At 44.1% G+C, this 19023-nt stretch overlaps 1 protein-coding gene, 1 non-coding gene and 1 pseudogene across 3 annotated transcripts in view; 1 reads left to right on the top strand and 2 right to left on the bottom strand.

The window, feature by feature from the left end:
* The window catches only part of GOT2 (glutamic-oxaloacetic transaminase 2), a 28928-nt gene extending 10315 nt beyond the window's left edge, over positions 1 to 18613 (bottom strand). For both annotated transcript variants that reach the window (XM_059152488.1, XM_059152489.1), the window contains exons 1-3: positions 18397 to 18613; positions 4477 to 4633; positions 2410 to 2538 (exon numbers count right to left, since the gene is read on the bottom strand). In XM_059152488.1, the coding sequence (XP_059008471.1) occupies positions 2410 to 2538; positions 4477 to 4633; positions 18397 to 18485 (375 nt within the window). In that variant the 5' untranslated portion in view covers positions 18486 to 18613. The remainder of the gene's footprint in view (positions 1 to 2409; positions 2539 to 4476; positions 4634 to 18396) is intronic.
* Positions 6865 to 10634, bottom strand: LOC131818235 (ORM1-like protein 2; annotated as a pseudogene).
* LOC131819021 (small nucleolar RNA SNORA38) lies at positions 11313 to 11434 on the top strand. The gene has a single exon (XR_009349025.1). It is a non-coding gene; the product is annotated as a small nucleolar RNA SNORA38 (small nucleolar RNA).
* Positions 18614 to 19023: the final 410 nt, after the last annotated feature.

Below are 19023 nucleotides of genomic sequence, written 5' to 3'. Positions count from 1 at the left end.
CATTATGAGAATGATAAGGATCACTACATTTTAAAGGCTCAGAAGTTCCATTCTCTGAGTTTTCATAATCTGAAAACATTATCTTTTGAGTAATAGGAAGGTGCCTGAGGTAATCTGTTTCTTCAAATCAGTCAACTTTAAGGAATAAGAAATCACAGATTTTTTTTTCCTATGGCACTATAGATGTTTAAGGTTCTCTTAAACATAAACTTATTTTCTGGCCGGGGGGGGGGGGGGCAGGAGAAGAAACAGGTGGAGGGGGGAGAGCATAACAAACTCTTTACGAAACGAAGTTTGTCCCTGTGAACTTTGCTGTGACAGAAATAAAAATCAAACTGTGGGGGAAACTGGCAGGCTCAGTTGGTAGAGCATGGGACTCTTGATCTTGGGGTTGAGCCCTACAGTGGATGAAATGGTTACTTAAAAAAATAAAATCTGGGACGCCTGGGTGGCTCAGTTGGGGACGCCCGGGTGGCTCAGTTGGTTGGACGACTGCCTTCGGCTCAGGTCATGATCCCGGAGTCCCGGGATCAAGTCCTGTATCAGACTCCCAGCTCCATGGGGAGTCTGCTTCGCTCTCTGACCTTCTCCTCGCTCATGCTCTCTTTCACTGTCTCTCTCTCAATAAATAAATAAAATCTTAAAAAATAATAATAATAAAATAAAATCTTGGCACGCCTGGGTGGCTCAGTGGGTTAAGCCTCTGCCTTCAGCTCAGGTCATGATCTCAGGGTCCTGAGATCAAGCCCCACATCAGGCTCTCTGCTCCGCAGGGAGCCTACTTCCTCTTCCCTCTCTCTGTTTGCCTCTCTGCGTACTTGTGATTTCTGTCTGTCAAATAAATAAATAAAATCCTTAAAATAAATAAATAAATAAATAATAAATAAATGAAATCTTTACAGGATCCAGAAAAACCAAACAAACCTAACTGTGGATATGATAATATTAATAATTCATAAAGGTACAGCAATTTATGAGACATGCTGCTGTTACTTTAGCTAGACAGACAGAGATAAGCAAAAATTACAGAAGAAATGGAAGCTTTCATGAGGGAATAATAGGCAGTTGATTGCATGGATATCAATCAAACTGTGGATCAGGATCATTACTGTCTCAGCAGGAGGTTGTAGCTTTACTCTTGAGTTCATGATCTAACCTGTGGACTTAGACCAGCCTTGTGAATAAACTGTATTTATTCTGCTCTCCCGGGTGGAAGGGGAGAAATGTTGGCTTAGTTCTGCTACTTTGTTTTTCTCAGGACTTGGCCAGGAAAACAAATATTTAAACATACAAATGTATCCATTAATAAACATTTGTTTCAAAGGAAAGGGAACTATGGTGCTCTGAGGCCCCTCGTCACTGCGCTATTGAATGGCCTGGAGGCATCCCAGCCGCCTAGGGCTTGCTCCTCTTCTACAGGAAGGGCCAAGCCTGTGCATTCTCTGGGGGTGCACAAAGACCTCTACTTGTGCGAAGTCTGTGTACAGTACCATTTTCTTCTGCCATAAGAGGACCCCCAGGAAGACATGTGTGCTCCCTCTGTCACAGCTGCAGGATGGTCTTCTGGACCCGAGAGACAAGGGAGGTGTTAGGATGGGAGAAGAGCTGCTTTCTTTTAATGTCTAAACTGGCTGTGAAGGGGCAGCGGAGGAGTGCCAGACTGGTCCTGGCCCCAAGAGACGTGCCTGTGTGCTTCTTCCATCTGAGCTGGAAGCCGAGAACATGAGAGTAGCGGCTAATTATAGGCCTAAAACTGGGCATAGTTTGGCATTTCATCTTTTTTTTTTTTTTCAGATTTATTTACTCATTTGAGACAGAGAGTTAGAATGAGCAGAGGGAAGAGTCAGAGGGAGAAGGAGAAGCAGGTTCCCCACCAAGCAGATAGTCTGAAGCAGGGCTCAATCCCAGGACCCTAGGACCACGACCTGAGCTGAAGGCAGACACCCAAACGACAGAGCCACCCAGGTGCACCTAGTATGGCATTTTTTTTTTTTTAAGATTTTATTTATTTATTTGACAGAGATCACAAGTAGGCAGAGCAGGAGGCTGAGAGAGAGAGGGGGAAGCAGGCTCCCTGCTGAGCAGAGAGCCCAATACGGGGCTCGAGCCCAGGACCCCGAAATCATGACCTGAGCTGAAGGCAGAGGCTTAAACCCACTGAGCCACCCAGGCGCCCCTACATGAAATCTTTTAATTTATAAGTATCAACTTACTTTTTCAAGAAGAGATATTAGCAATAGTGCGGTCACCTCGAAATCATCATTACACACAAAGTGATATATCTTATTTATTTATTTAAATTTATTTATTTATTTAAATTTATCTTATTTATTTAAATTATCTCAAATTTGTTTAAACTATTAAATTTAAAACCAGACTCTGTATGATGCCAGAGTCTGCTCTGCTTACCCGGCTACTTTTCAACACTTCGTTGTTCTCACCCAGGGCCAGCTCTGCAGATGCCTTACAAAACTCAGCAAGTCCTGCAATGGGCAGATATTCTTTGTCCAAATTTTTTGCAGCAATCTGGGCCTCTGCCTAGACAAGAGAAAAGGTATCTGCTTAGTTTCTTCTTCTTACCTGGAATTACGATGATTAATATTTAATGTTTAATAAATTTAGTTTATATATTAAAGATAAAGGAAGTATAGCCTTGTTTTTATTCAGAAATACTGTTCAAGAAAAAAAGCTAAGTACTACACTTGAAACTAGTATGACACTGTATGTTAACTGCGATTTAAATAAAAATTTGAAAATATACACCAAAAAAAAAAAAACAAAAAAAAAAAAAACAAAAAAAACAAAACCCTACAGAAAAAAAAAAAAAAAAAGATTACTTGGTATTTTATAATGTAGAACACAAATATTTGTGATTTAAAAAATTGTATTTTTTTTACAGTTAGGTTTTTTTTTTTTTTTTAAGATTTTATTTATTTATTTGACAGAGAGAAATCACAAGTAGATGGAGAGGCAGGCAGAGAGAGAGAGAGGGAAGCAGGCTCCCTGCTGAGCAGAGAGCCCGATGCGGGACTCGATCCCAGGACCCTGAGATCATGACCTGAGCCGAAGGCAGCGGCTTAACCCACTGAGCCACCCAGGCGCCCTACAGTTAGGTTTTACATGGGTGGGTACACAATGTTTTCTTGGTTAATATTTAACATATGGCATTCCTGGAATGCACAAGAACAAAGTTTATGAGCAACACTTAAAAGAGATATAAGATGATAAAATCAAACTAAATACATAAGAAAGTATTTCAAGGTATAATGCCAGTCTAAGAACTTCAAAAGTTAATTGTACTAGCCACATCTCTTCTGCTTTGGAGACAGACATGAGACCAATCCTCACTAGTTGTGTGACCCTGAGCAACTCAAATTAGTAACCTTCCTGAGCTTCACTTTCTTCATCTGTTGAATGGGGGGGACAACTGTTGCTACAACTCTCACTACTGGCTGAAGACCTGACAAAGGAATGCATGGAAGCATGTGGTGATATTCCAGCTTGCAAACCAGCAGACTAATCCTTGCTGAAATACTTCTAACTGTCAGACTGAGACCAAGGCAATCCCTGCATGACCTGAGACCCAGCAGCCAGCAGTTGCCAGTAAGTCTTCTCATCACAATGGTTTCTCAAACCCTTTTTGTCTACTCTGAGAGCTCCAGAGGTGACCCTTAACTCACACTCCCACAGACTTAGATACTTCTTCTTTCAGGGGTTCATTCAGCCCATGTTCTTACTTCATTGGCTCCTGAGGGCCTGAGCCCGCTGGCTTCAGGGCAGTCAGCTCAGATGATTACGGAGTGCTATACCCTGACCCGGAAGTATTCCTTTGTAACTTTCACTCACGGTGCCCAGTTCTGCTCTATGGAGGAAGGATGCATCACCAGCCCATTTTCGGAAGTGACAGAGCATTGATATATCAACAGAGGAGGTGTAGATGGAAAGGGAACACACGCTTTCCTTAAAAAAACCGTTCTAAGGGAATTGACTATTTAAAGTTATAGTGATTACCAACAGAAAGAACAGTGATAAACATGTCACAAAAATACAGCGAATTATTCTGTAGTTCAGTATGAAGAGACAGAGCATGCCTGTGTGGCAGAGTTTATTAAGGCCATCACCATGAGAGAAATGGAAAATAATGGCAGTAACCCTCATCCACAAAGGGCTATTCTTATTACCAAGAGGCAATGCTTAAATTCTTAGTCCTTTTGTGCACCCTCAGGATTAAATATGACACTATGCCTGCTTTACAGATAATCACTTAAGTTCAATCTTGAGAAAGACCACATAGTTCCAATCTGTCACTTTTACAGCAAGGAGCCCAGAGCCCAGAAACCCGAGTGATTTAAGCAGCCGGTGCCAGAACTGGAACCAGGTCTCCCGACTCCCAGCCTGGCGCTCTTTCTGCCACTCTCCAGGAGCTCTCTTCAGTTGATCCATCCCAAGAAGGCAGGGGATAGATGGCAAACTTACCTTCCGGACACTAGGGAGCACATACGGCTTTCCATTATCATCCCGGTAGGCACCAACTCCCAGATTCATCTTTTTGCTGTTGGTGTCTCTCTTAAAGGCTTCTGTGACTCCCAGGATGGGATCTGGGGGCCCCATTTCCACATGGGTCCACCAAGAGCTGAAATGAGAAATAAAAGAAAATACAGTAGCTGGATTTCCATGGCCAGAGACATCTCAAATCTGCCAGAGCACTTTGCAGAGGAGGGTAGAATACCAAATGCAAATAAAATGAGGAGCAGAAGAGGGACACCCCAATCATCCTGGGGAGGACAGGGTGCATATGTAGGCTTTCACAGTCCAAATCTGATCTAAATTCCCAGGCAAAGACTATTTCTTTTTTTTTTTTTTTTTTTTTTTTTGAAAGTATTTTTATTTTTTATTTTTATTATTTTTTTTTTAAGATTTTATTTATTAATTTGACAGAGAGAAATCACAAGTAGGCAGAGAGGCAGCCAGAGAGAGAGAGAGAGAGAGAGGGAAGCAGGCTCCCCGCCGAGCAGAGAGCCCGATGTGGGACTCGATCCCAGGACCCTGAGATCATGACCCGAGCCGAAGGCAGCGGCCTAACCCACTGAGCCACCCAGGCGCCCGGCAAAGACTATTTCATGTAATTTGGCTGTGAGAAACTGAGAGTGGTAAAAGATAACATAAGAGAAGCAAGCAAGGAGCGCCTGGGTGGCTCAGGGAGTTAAGCTGCTGCCTTCAGCTCAGGTCGTGATCCCGGGGTCCTGGGATCGAGTCCCACATCAGGCTCTCTGCTTTGGCGGGGAGCCTGCTTCCCTTCCTCTCTCTCTGCCTGCCTCTCTGCCTACTAGTACGGTCTGTCAAATAAATTAAAAAAAAAAAAAAGAAAAAAAGAAAAGAAAAGAGAGAGAAGCAAGCAGGGACCATTGCTTGCTCGGTCCTTGAATGTTACGTGACCACCCCCCCTCCCCACGCCCCATAAAGGTGCTTGGGTTTTAGCCTGTTCTCAAACTTGTTAAAGGGTAGCATTTGCAGAGGTTGTTAAAAACATAGGTTCCCGTGTTCCAGCTTGGATATGGTGAGACCATGTACAGTTATTGAAGTTTTTTGGGGGGCAGGAGGAAGCGGGTTGATCAGGTAAGTGGAGTGACATGAACAGCCTTGCCTTTTTAGAGCCCATCTGGTCACAAGGAGGGGTACTGAATGTAGAGTGTTAAAAGCGGATGCAGAAGGATCACTGGTTCATTACTTAGCAAAAGAGATAAAGGGATTGGGGCCTAAACCAGGACAAGGCAGGAGGGGCAGAGAGGAAGACAGAATTTTGAGGTATTTCTGAATTAAAAATCAGCAAGAACTACATGTAACAACCTATTCATCCTCTCACTACTTAATTAAAATGCTGGACAATGTTTATTATTCTGTGTTTATGAGAGTCATGATTTTGCCTTAAAAAATTATCCCCTGGGGAGGGGGCTGAGGGGAGGGGTAACCGGATAACAGACATTAAGGACAGCATGTGATGTAATGCACATTGTTATAGAAGACTGATGAATCACAGGCCTGCACCTCTGAAACCAATAACACATTATGTGTTAATTAATTGAATTTGAATAAAAATGTTTAAAAAAATTATCCCTTAATAGTCTTGGGGTGGGGGGGGTCATCCTCCTGGACCAGGTGAACTACACTGTTAGGGAAGTACACTTCATCTTTCCTTGGTGTCCTGAGGTAATCTCAAGAGGCAACAGAACTTTATTTTCTTGGGACCCTAGGTGGCTCAGTCAGTTAAGCATCTGCCTTCTGCTCAGGTCATGAACCCAGGGTTCTGGGATTGAGTCCCACAATGGGCTCCTTGCTCAGGAGGGAGCTTGCTTCTCCCTCCGACTGCTGCTCCCCCTGCTTGTGCTCTCTCTGAAAAATAACTTTATTTTTGGGAAAAAGAATTACATTTTCTTTTAGAGTGTTGGGGGGGGTGTAGGGGAGGGGCAGAGGGAGAAACTCTTAAGTAAGCTTCACACCTAGCACCGAGTCTGATGTGGGGCTCAATCTCACGACTAAGATCATGACCTGAGCCAAAACCAAGACCTGGGATGCATCACCAACTGAGCCACCCAGGTGCCCCTCAAAATTATTATTATTGTCATTATTTTTTAAAAGATTTTATTTATCTATTTGACAGACAGAGATCACAAGCAGGCAGAGAGAGAGGGGGAAGCAGGCTCCCCGCTGAGCAGAGAGCCCGATGTGGGGCTCGATCCCAGGACCCTGGGATCATGACCCGAGCCGAAAGCAGAGGCTTTAACCCACTGAGCCACCCAGGTGCCCCTCAAAATTACCTTTATTATAAGGAAAACACACAGCAAAATAGAGCTGGAAGGTGGTGGGGATGCTGATCTGGAAAAACTTAATCAGCAAACAAGCTGCCCAAATATGGCTTCTTACTGTGTGTGGGGGGGGGGGAGGGGGGAGCGATTTAGCCTTTATCTTTCCTGCTTTTCCTGATTCCAAGAAACCTGCTCTTGGCAGGGCTGGGCCCAGGTAGCCTTGTTTTCTAATCTATTCTCTTCCCTGGGAAGAGAAAGGTTGGCAAAAGTTGTAGAGCTTTCAGGCTTTAAAGATACAAAAGGTTATACATATGGAGAAGGAAAGGATGTTCTAGCCCTTTGGTCGAGTGTTATCCTCAGTATTTGTTGATGCCAAAGACACAAAGCCCACAGAACTGGGTAACTTAGGCAGCAGTATGCTGAGCAATGAGGCTGTGTAGATGAGGTGCAGAAACTGGCCAGGAGGTAGAGGACAGTGGGAGAAAGGCTGAGGAATTTGTTGGAAGACGTAAACTGGAGCCTACAGTCCATCTGTTCCCAGTGTGTCACCCCTTAGTGAGGGGTTTTAAAGGGTGTCCCTTTCACTGTATATTAAGACACCACAGGCAAGTTATGGATGGCGTCAATCAGCGTCGGTCAGGTCCAGACAACAGGAATGCGGAGTAGAACATGAGGCAGTCCTACCAAGACAATGCAGGCCAGCCAGATGCCCTGACTTCATCACTCAAGCGCTGGGGTTTACTTTGCTATGTGCCACCCTGACCTTCATTCTCCTGGGTTCAGAAGCCCCTCCAACAGAGGCAGGGCACTGGCTTCCACACCTGTGGTCTCCAGGAAGGAGCCTGAGGCAAAAATTGTTTCTCCGGCTTGTTTCCTACTGCTACTAATCTGGGGCTTTGTTTCTGGTTCACCTAAGGCCGATAAGCCAGTCCTCATCAGTAGCAATGATGGTAAATCTGGTTTTATGATCTCATCATTCAGCAATCTCTGAAAACGGGTAGCAAAGATCCAGTCTCTGTTGGGTGAGAGATGATGCATAATCTGGTTTGTTGTTTGATTTTGTTTATTTGAAGCTTAATCAAGAATTTTGCAGCTCTGCAGTGCCTGGCTGGCTCAGTTGGTAGAGCATGGGACTCTTGATCCTGGGGTGGTGGGTGGGTCTGAGTCTCACGTTGGGTCTAATAGAGATTACCTAATAAAATCTTTTTTTTTTTTTTAAATTTTTAAATGATTTTATTTATTTGAGAGAGACAGAGAGACCCTGAGAGGAGAGAGGTCAGCGGGAGAAGCAGACTCTCTGCTGAGCAGGGAGCCCGATGTGGGACTCAATCCCAGGACTCCAGGATCACGACCTGAGCCGAAGGCAGTTGCTTAACCAACTGAGCCACCCAGCTGCCCCTCCCTAATAAAATCTTCAAAAAAATATTTTTTTTTGCAGCTCTTTATCAGAATTGTGAGGTTTTCATTTGTGTTTACTCTTGTTCTGTGGCCAAAGCTGTAGACCTGTAGAGCTATAAGACCTCTATGTGTCAGTAATTCAGAAAGGTTTTTTTTGTTTTCCTTCTGAGTGTCTGAATGTGAAATGTTTTCCAGCTCTGTCGGGTACTGATAAATTTAGATCATAAAAATCTTGGGGGAAAAAAAAATCTTGGGGAACCTGGGTGGTTCAGTCCATTAAGGGCCTGACTTTTGAACTCAGCTCAGATTTTGATCTCAGGGTCCTGAGTTCAAGTCCTACACTGGGCTCCACTTAAAAAAAATCTCAAAGGTGTTCTGTTCTAACTGTGTAATAGAGACTGTATTTCTAGTACTTTAAATGTGCTAGAGAAAAGTTTTTTTCTTAAAGATACTAACTCGGAAATGTTTAAAAAATTCAAGTTCACATCAGTCTTATAAATCCTTTTGAGACTAGTTTAACTGATTTAATAGAACTAGTTAGGTCTTTAATTTGTTCATGTTAAGTATGATACAGGCATACACTTTATTCTATGTGGTTTTGCTTTTCCTAAATTTACATTGGTTTACTGGACTATAAGCTAACATGCTTCTTCTTCTTTTTTTTTTTTTTTAAAGATTTTATTTATTTGTCAGAGAGAAAGAGAGAGAGAAGTGAGCAACCACAAGCAGGGGGAGAGGCAGGCAGATGGAGAAGCAGGTTCCCTGCCAAGCAGGGGAGCCTATAGTCCATGCTGAGATGGAGCCTGAGATTATGGCCGAAGCTGAAGGCAGACACTTAACTGACTGAGCCACCCAGGAGCCCCCTTTTATTTATTTATTAAGGATTTTATTTATTTATTTGAGAGAAAATGAGTGAGAGAGAGCATGAGAGAGGAGGAGGTCAGAGGGAGAAGCGGACTCCACAAGGAGCTGGGAGCCCGATGCGGGACTCGATCCTGGAAGCCCGGGATCATGACCTGAGCCGAAGGCAGTCACCCAACCAACTGAGCCATGCAGGTGCCCAAGGAGTCCCCTTTTTAAAAGATTTTTATTTATTTGAAGAGAGAGAGGAAGGAGGGTACACAAGTGAGGGGAAGAAAGAGGGAGGAGACTCCCTGCTGAGCAGGGAGCCAGCTGTGGGGCTTTATCTGAGGACCCTGAGATCATTACCTGAGCCCAAGGCAGATGCTTAACTGACTGAGCCACCCAGGTGCCCCCTTTTTTTCTCTTTTTTTGATTCATTCATTCGTAACTTTACCCCCAGCATGGACCCCAATGTGGGCCTTAACTCATGACCCCAAGAACAACATCTAAGCTGAAACCAAGAGTTGGAGGCTTAACCTTAGACTGAGTAACCCAGGCACCCCAGTAACTTAAATTTTTTAGAAGCTTTATTTTTTAAGAAAGATTTTATTTATTTGAGAGAGAGGGAAAGGGAAAAGCATATTCCCTGCTAAGCAGAGAGCCCGATGCGAGGCTCAATCCTAGGATCCTAGGATCATGACCTGAGCTGAATGAAGCCAGATGCTCAGCTGCCTGAGCCACCCAAGCACCCCATAGAAGAATTTGAGATTTATAGAAAATTAAGCAGCTGCTATAGAGTTCCCAACACCTGCTCCCCCACCAAGAATCCCCTCTTATTACTTACATTTTATATTAGTAGAGTACATTTGTTACAAGTAATGAACCAATATTGACACATTATTAAATCCACACTTTATTCAGATTTCTTCAGTTTTCACCCAATGTCCTATTTCTGTTCTAAAGGTCCACCCAGGATATCATATTGCATTCACTTGTCATGTCTCCTTGGGCTGTTCTTCATGGTGGCATTTTTAGATACTTCTTATTTTTGATCACTCTGACAGTTTTGGGGAGTACTGGCCAGGCATACTACAGGATATCTATCGGACTTTGATATTTTGCTCATTAGACTGGAGTTATGGGTGGTTAGGAGAATAGTCATTTTATTTTCTAATATGTCTGCTTGAAGATAATTTCCGAGATCTTTAAGTAACTTAAAATCTTAGACTAATATAATTATGAATTAATGGGTTATTTAATCAATGGAAACGTAGATAATTTCTAAGTAAGACAGGATACAGACACACTGATTACTAAGCATAATTTTTATATATTTTATTTCCTATTTTTATATGTGCTTGAGAGGTTATAGCCTTGGGTGATTTTATTAATTAAAACAATTTTGGGGGGGAAGGTTAAACAACAAATTTATTTTCTCACAGTTCTGGAAACTAGAAGTCCAGAGCTTTGGGTCACTTTAGTGAACATGTTCTTTGTTGTCATTTTAAGGGGAAAAATATATACACATATACATATATGTATATATATACATAGAAAGTTTAAAAAGGATATATGTGTGGCTGTAGAAGCTGAACTATGTGTGTCGACTGGTCTGCTAAAATGCTTGTGTAGGACTGACATTAGAACCCTCCCTTCGGTTTTGTCTGTGAAAGTAACTTCCTTAACGAGTGGCTGAGAATATGAAAGGATCAACTGTGACAGAGATATGCAATGTTGTATATGTTTTTGTTTTCCAAAGGAAAAAAACAAACTGTGTTGTCCTAAAGCAAAGGTCCTCAAACATTTTGGTCTTTGGATCCTTTTTTATTCTTTACACTTGTTGAGGGCCTGAAACAGCTTTTATTTATGTGTAGTGTAACACCAATATTTTACTGTATCAGAAAATAAAACTCAGAAACTGTTACACTGTGTTGAAGTATCAGCTTGTTCTAAATAAATATGAAAGAGCATTTAAGGACAAAACTTGGAAAATGAATTTTGTCTTAATTCGTTAGAACTGAGTCTGAAAAGCTATGAAAGATTTTATTTATTAAATTTATTATTTATTATTATTTATTATGAAATTTTCTTTTTTGAGAAAGAGATCAGGGAGGGCAGCAGAAGGAGAAGGAGAAGCAGATTCCCCGCTGAGCAGAGAGCCCGACGTGGGGCTTAATCCCAGAAGCCTGGAATCATGACCTGAGCAAAGGGCAGACTCAACCAACTGAGCCACCTAGGTGTTAACATTTTTAAAAGTTGCTCAGTCTTCCCACCTGCAAAGGTGTGTCCTATCTCTGGACACGTAAGAATTGGAGGCAAAGAAATGCGGAACTGGAGAAGTCTGGGGCCAGCTTGCTCCCTGCAGGCTCAGGATGAACCATACAAGAGGGAAGAAAAAAAAAGTTTGCTCAGTCTTCCTTGGTTAAGTGATTAATGACTTTACCTGTAACACAAAACGTAATTTTTTTACCTCCTGTGTAATCTGCCTAGGTAGTGGAGATTCTTTGTTTTACTAGACTACTTCTCTATGCTTTGTGTTGACTCTCTTATGTCCCTGTTAAAGGAAAAAACAAAACACAAAACATAGTTCCTCACATATGAAATGGTTTCATAATCAAGTCACATGTTTAATTTTAAAGTTCTGTCATTTTAATTAAGACAGTGATTAATTCTCAGGCACTCACAATCTTATCTTAACTAAGTGATCAAATACCTAACAGTTTTTTTGATTTGGCCTTCCCATATTGAATCCTAAATATAGAAAACATAAACTTTCAGGCTATCTTTCACCTAAAACTACTTTGAGATTTCTAAGAGGGCACCCAAGGAGCTCCATTCATGTTTCCAATAAACACTCTCTTGGCACCAAGCAGCATTAATATATCAAAACTGAGGTTTTACTCATGGTGAATTACTGTTCTGAAAAAAAGATTATTCTACTCCTTTTCTTCATGGCAAATAAGCAAAAAGCTTTTTACAGTTTCATATTATGGAAAACAAGATCTTTATGATCTAAATCCCAGTCACTGAGCATGTGCTATGTGCGAAGAGCTGGGAATATAAAGAAGAGTAAAACCACCCCTCACAACCACATTGGCCCAGGGGGGTGACCTCCAGGGAGTTCTAAACAATGCAGGCTACAGTGGAGGGGGGGACGTACAGTGATAAAGTCAGGCTCAGAGCACAGAATATTATTTTTCATAGCCTTGAGGCAGGCCCTAATAACCTGGGGAAGGAAGAGAAAGAACAGGCCTAGGGAGACTTCCAGGAGGAGGTGACATATGAGGTGAGTGCTAAGGATGACAGGAGGAAACAAGGCACTCCCAGCAGAGACCTAAGAATAAAGGTTAAAGGTGAAAAAGAGCTTGGTGGTGGTGGTGGTGGGGGGTGTTGAAGTGACAGGTGGAAGCTAGGGAAGCCATCTTAGCCAATCAAATGTTTTACACAGCACAGTGAGAGTTCTCTGTGCTCACCATGCTGACAAGCTCAGTGAGAACTTCCTTCTTGAAAATGGTTTTCTTTCTTTCTTTCTTTCTTTTTTAAGATTTTATTTATTTATTTGACAGAGATCACAAGCAGGTAGAGAGGCAGGCAGAGAGAGAGAGGAGGAAGCAGGCTCCCTGGGGAACAGAGAGCCTGATTCAAGGCTCGATCCCAGGACCCTGGGATCATGACCTGAGCTGAAGGCAGAGGCTTTAACCCACTGAGCCACCCAGGCGCCCCTTGAAAATGGTTTTGTTGTTGAACTGGTTAGTGGCCAGTGAGCACTCATGCACCTCACTCCTCCATGAGGCACACTGGATGGCTTGGCACAGCACTAGAGTTAAATTTATGCTCTTCTGACTCCTTGAAAACTGCCTGAGTATTAGCAGCTGTAATTGTTACATATAGTTAATTCTGTTAATGAAGGATAAATTTTTCCATTTTTGGATTTCCCAGGCTTTTATCAGCTTGCCTTAGAAATGTTAGTACTGGGCAACCTGTATGGAGTCAAGTAACAGCTCAGCGGCCTACCAGCTTGGGTGAGCACAGGCAAGCCAATTAAGTTCTAAGTTTCAACTTTCCTTATTTGTAAAGTGAGGGCATAGCAGTTCCTATCCTACAGGGTTGTTAGAAGGATGAATGGAGGTTTTTTTTTTTTTTTTTTTAAGATTTTATTTATTCATCTGACAGATCACAGTAGGCAGAGAGGCAGGCAGGCAGAGAGAGGGGGAAGCATGCTCCCCGCTGAGCAGAGAGCCCAATGTGGGGCTCGATCCCAGGACCCTGGGATCATGAACTGAGCCAAAGGCAGAGGCTTTAACCCATTGAGCCACCCAGGCGCCCAAGAAGGATGAAGGGAGTTATTAAATATAAAACACTAAGAGCCTGGAACAGAGTGAGTGTTTGCTGTTAGCTAGTATCACTGCTACTAAATTATTACTTCTATGCTTTCATTTGTAACTATCGTGCCCTGAGTATCCTGTCTGATAAGGCAAGTATGTAGATAAAAGTCAAGAATCATACGGTCATAATTTTTACGACCAAATACAGGTCTTTCTTGCTTTTCAGTTATTTCTTCTTAGTTTTTCTACAGTCCTGGGGGACATTATTACCATCCTTTTTCCTCACTGTCTCTATTGCCAGGACTCAAAATCCCTCTCTTGTTTTTCATTGTTGTAGGCTGCTTAGCTGTTCCAGTGTCTAAGCAACAGTAAGAAACAAATACCTTGAAGCAATTTCTGACTTGGGCCTGAAGAAAGCTTCCTTTATTTCCTACCCACAATTCAGATCCTGAAGACATGTAGCCACCTGCCTCTATATGTCACTGTCATTAACTGATGAGGGAAAGGAATACTTTGAATGCCAAGGACATATTATAGAAAACTTCCAGTAAGCAATTTTCATTTTTAAAAAAGGTATCTCTGTCTCTAAGGCCTTTAACCAACGACAGGACTGCTGCCTCAAGCTACAAGGACAGAAGGCACCATTCTTATTAAATGGTGTGAAAAGTACTTATTAATCAAGTTCTTTCTTTTTTTTTTTCAAAAAAGATTTTATTTATTTGACAGAGAGAGAGAGATCACAAGTAGGCAGAGAGGCAGGCAGGGAGAGAGGTGGAAGCAGGCTCCCCGCAAAGCGCCCGACATGGGGCTTGATCCCAAGACCCTGAGATCATGACCCGAGCCAAAGGCAGAGGTTTAACCCACTAAGCCACACAGGCACCCCCATCAAGTTCTTTCAAAAGTTTATTGAGCACAGAGATTCTCATTGAAACCATACCCTTGAGTTTTCTGGCAGAGATCTCATCAAGAGTGGTATCTTTTGGGGCGCCTCGGTGGCTCAGTGGGTTAAAGCCTCTGCCTTCAGCTCTGGTCATGATCTCAGGGTCCTGGGATCCAGCTCCACATCAGGCTCTCTGCTTAGCAGGGAGCCTGCACCCCCACCCCACTGCCTGCCTCTCTGCCTACTTGTGATTTCTGTCAAATAATAAATAAAATCTTTAAAAAAAAAATAGAGTGGTATCTTTTAAAAATTCTAAAAACAATTTTACAATATTGAATCTTAATCTAAATATAGGAGCAGGGATACTCGATTCGATTAGTTCTACATCATGTTCAGAATCTCTGTGCCCTTCATTACTCCATTCCTTAAAAGGGTAAAGACTATGCACACAATGTAAGAACCATGATGTTTTCAAGGGACAGTAACAGATGAAAACAATGTTCTAGGGACAAAACTGATGGTGATAACCTGTGGCCTACAAACTGATTCCTACCAATGTACTTTGGACAAAAATGCAAAGCCTCAGCCATTGAGCAATGCTGACAAGCAAACCAAAACACATTAGGTAAAAACTATTCAAATAAAATATTTCTAATTCAAAGGCCTTGCAATTTTTCTGGGAACCTCTCTGGTGCTTTGTAGTTTAAAAATATGCTTTTCCTCACATTCTTCTTCTTCTTCTTTTAAAAGATTTTATTTATTTATTTGAGACACAGAGAGAGAGAGAGAGAGACAGAGACAGAGAGCACAAGCACAGAGGAAGGTGAGAGGGAGAAGCGGACTCTCCACTGAGCAGGGAGCCCGAAGCGGGGCTCGATCCCAGGACCCTGGGATCATGACCTGAGCTGAAGGCAGACGCTTAACCAACTGAGCCACACAGGTGCCCCTCATATTCTTATTTTAAAATAAGGAGAGAAGTTAATTTGTTCATGATCATGAGCTAAAAATGGCAAAGATGATACTATAATCCTGATTTCTATTACTAGTTATTATACTACTATTGTACACTGCCTTCCTCCCACCCCAAGATTTTTATTCATTTATCTGAGAGCGAGCTAGTGAGTATGAGGGTAGGGAGGTGCAGAGGGAGAGACTCTTTAGGCAGACCTTCCACTGAGTGCAGAGCCCGTCTATGGGGCTCAATTTCATGACACTGAGATCATTGACCCAAGTCAAAAAAACCAAGAGTCAAACGTTCAACCGACTGAATAGCCCAGAAGTACCCCCCCCTTTTAAAATTTTTACTTATTTGAGAGAGCAAGAGCACACTGCCTTTGTAAAAGGTCTCATGATACTCCTTTAGTTATTTCACTAAATATTAAATAACCAGAGTAATTAAGAACAGATCATTTTATAAACCAAATTCATGAGCATATTTTCCTTTCTTCATTGACCTGGGATTAAGGCTGACCTCATGTCACTATGTTTTCACAGCTGTCAGGAAGAGAAGGTTAAATGTTGAGTGCTTTCTGTTTAAAAAACGCAGCTAAATGAAACATTTGAACTTAGAGTTCCATCTAAATGACCCAACACCAATTAACTACTTCATAGGATAAATCCTCAGTTCTTTAGAGTAGTGACTGCCAAGGTTGACTTGTAGTAAAATGAGCTAATTTATTTATTTATTTATTTTTAAAGATTTTTAAAAATATATTTATTTGACAGAGATCACAAGTTGGCAGAGAGGCAGGCAGAGAGAGAGAGGAAGGGAAGCAGGCTCCTTGCTGAGCAGAAAGCCTTATGCCGGGCTCAATCCCAGGACCCTGCGATCATGACCTGAGCCAAAGGCAGAGGCTTTAACCCACTGAGCCACCCAGGTGCCCCTATTTATTTATTTTTAAAGATTTTATTTATTTATTTGACAGAGTTCACAAGTAGGTGGAGAGGCAGGCAGAGAGAGAATGAAAGGGAAGCAGGCTCCCCCGCTGAGCAGAGAGCCCAATGAGCTTGATCCCAGCACCCTGGGATCATGACCTGAGCCGAAGGCAGAGGCTTTTACCCACTGAGCCACCTAAGTGCCCCAAAATGAGCTGTTTAAAAAAGAAAAGAAAAGAAACTTCAATTAGCTGGGTTTATTTTAAATGTTTTTGCTTTGGATTTTGGTAAAGATTGCTTTCACAGTGGCAGCAATGCAGGTTCTCACTTCCTTGTCTGAACAGTTACCAGTCTGCCAGTTACGGAATCTGGCCCTATCACTCAATCATGTATCATTGTTTAAACCTGAACAACACCTTCTCAGCTTCAAATGCTCAAATATTTTAAGACTGTACATCAGTGAACAAAGTCGGTAAGGTTTCTGCTCTCACGGAACTTACATTCTCATTGTGAAAAGACAGAAAAGAAAAGTGAGTCAGCCACTCAAAGAATGACTAAAAGGTCACACCCATAGGGATTTTCACCAAGTACTTTAAGCTTTAAGCCACCCAACAAAATCTATACAACAGTAATTACTGTAAGATCACTACAATGTTGAAAGACTTTTCTCTTGCCCATCATTTCAGACACCCCTTTCTCTTCTCCGTATTAGTTGCATAAATGATAAACCCTCTCTCAATCTGGTCCACTAGATAGGCTGGTTTAAAGAGCATACCTTGACAAGGGGCCAAGGAGGAGCTAAATCAGGGAGAGAGAAAATGTGAGAGCCCAAGCAAAACTGTACTGCCAACAGGAGGCTGCATAAAGGACAAACTGTTCCCCTGGCTTGAAGAGGACATGCAAACAATCAAGGCACCCATAAGGGCCAAAGCTTTGCTCCTTGTAGCCAGTATCTACCTGGAGGTGAGTTGGAGAGTAGGTTCCTCATTACGAGGTACTTTAGGATACTGTTCCAAATTTCCGCCTTTTTAAAAATTTTATTTTATTTATTTATTTGACACAGAGAGAGAGAGAGATCACAAGTAGGCAGAGAGGCAGGCAGAGAGAGGGGGAAGCAGGCTCCCCGCTGAGCAGAGCCTGATGTGGGGCTCCATCCCAGGATCTTGAGATCATGACCTGAACCGAAAGCAGAGGCTTAACCCACTGAGCCACCCAGGCGCCCCACCAAATTGCCTTCTTGAGTGAATTAATTGCCTGGCTCAGGTCTCCACTGAGAAGGAATTGCTAATTTGTTCTAAACTACGTACTTTTTTGTTGCACCACTTAGCACACAGTGTGAAATTACATTTTTGAAATTTTTTTGAGCGACACCGGTCTCTCGCTCAAACTTAGCATCTGATCCAGCACCTGGCTTTGAGAAACAGGTGACGAACTACTTACTTAATAAATGAGTGCAGAGTGAGGTGAAGAGGAAGAACCGGGACCTCCCTACAGTCAAACAAACAGGAGGTGAACTACACCTTGACTCTTTTCCACGTGAAGGCCACACGACCCAGGGGTCACCGGCAACTGAGGCAATAACACGGGGTTGGGGTGGGGGGTAGGGAGAAAGGATGCCACGCACCAAGGTCAGTGGATGCAGGAACGAAAGCTGGGCCTGAAAGCCGGAGCCCCGGGAGCCTTCCTGCCATGTACTTCCCATCCCCGGGCCCACGACCAGCTGCACGCCCCAGGCCTGCCAACCCTGCTCAGGCCCCAACGAGGCCGGGACAGGTGAGTCCCGCCGTGCCCCAGGGTAGCCCATCAAGGACACCCGCGCCCCTCCGCGCCGCAGCCAATCGGCGCGAGGCAGTCTCGGGGGCGCAGCCAATCGGCGCCAGGCCGGCCGGCACTGCGGCCCCGTGTGTTCTCCCCTCGCCACCCTTCCCCCACCCCACGGCGCCGAACTCGCGTCTCGTGACCCCCCCCCAACCCGTGAATGGGAGTCCGGGTGCTGTAGAGGGCCACACTTTCTAACCCCCGGGGAACGCGTGGGCACGCTCTCCTACGGTCCTGGGGGGCGAGGGAGGGGAGGGCTGTAGGACCCCGACCGTCATTTCGAGCCCCCGACGCTCAATTATCAGCCCCCAGTGAAGCCGAGGAGGCGTCAGAGAAAGCGTGTGTGTGATACTCGCGCTTGTGCTTGGGGGGCAGGGGTGGAAGTCCTGGGGCGTCCGCAGCCCGGGTGGGCAGGCCTATTGTCCACGGTTCCTTCTCCGTCTCCCCTGCTTACCTGGCTCTGGCAGAAGCCGCAGCAGCGAGGCCTGGGTGGAAAGCGGCGGCGACCCCGGCGAGGACGCGGCCAGAGTGCAGCAGGGCCATGGTGGGCGGCAAGAAGGCAGTGGGTAGCTGCAGGACGGAGCCCAGGGCCAGCGGACGCAGACACCGAGGCGCGGGCTCCTGCTGAAGGTAAGGACAGCGACTTCCCCGGCGCGGCTAGAGCGGCCGTCCGTCGTCCGTCGTCCGGAGCGTCGTCACAGCGCACCCTGGCGCCCGGAGCGCAGACAGCGAGGCCTCCTGCACCGCGCGGTGTGTGGGCTCGCGGTGGAGTCTGCACTCCCGCGCCACGTGGTCCCCGAGTATGGTGACGGTGCGGTTTGTCGCGGTTCGCAGCGCCTGAAAAGCTTTCGTTTGATCACGACGGACCAGACAGTACGGCCGCTATCACGCCAGTTTAAAAGCTGGGAAAATGTAGGCTGATGTAGGCAAAGTAATTTGCCTCCTGCCGTACAGCCCCGTAGGCAATGTTGCCAGTCCTCAATCTTTAGGGGGATGTTTCGTGAAGTGCAAATCGCCTCACCTTCTTCCCGAGTTTCTTTATCCATGTTTGTAGAGGATAACGGGGCCGTCTCGTGGGGGG

The sequence above is a fragment of the Mustela lutreola genome, chromosome 16, assembly GCF_030435805.1.
Source record: "Mustela lutreola isolate mMusLut2 chromosome 16, mMusLut2.pri, whole genome shotgun sequence".
Classification (NCBI taxonomy): domain Eukaryota; kingdom Metazoa; phylum Chordata; class Mammalia; order Carnivora; family Mustelidae; genus Mustela; species Mustela lutreola.
The sequence above is the reverse complement of the archived record's forward strand: the minus strand, read 5'-3'. Positions and strand labels throughout refer to the sequence as shown.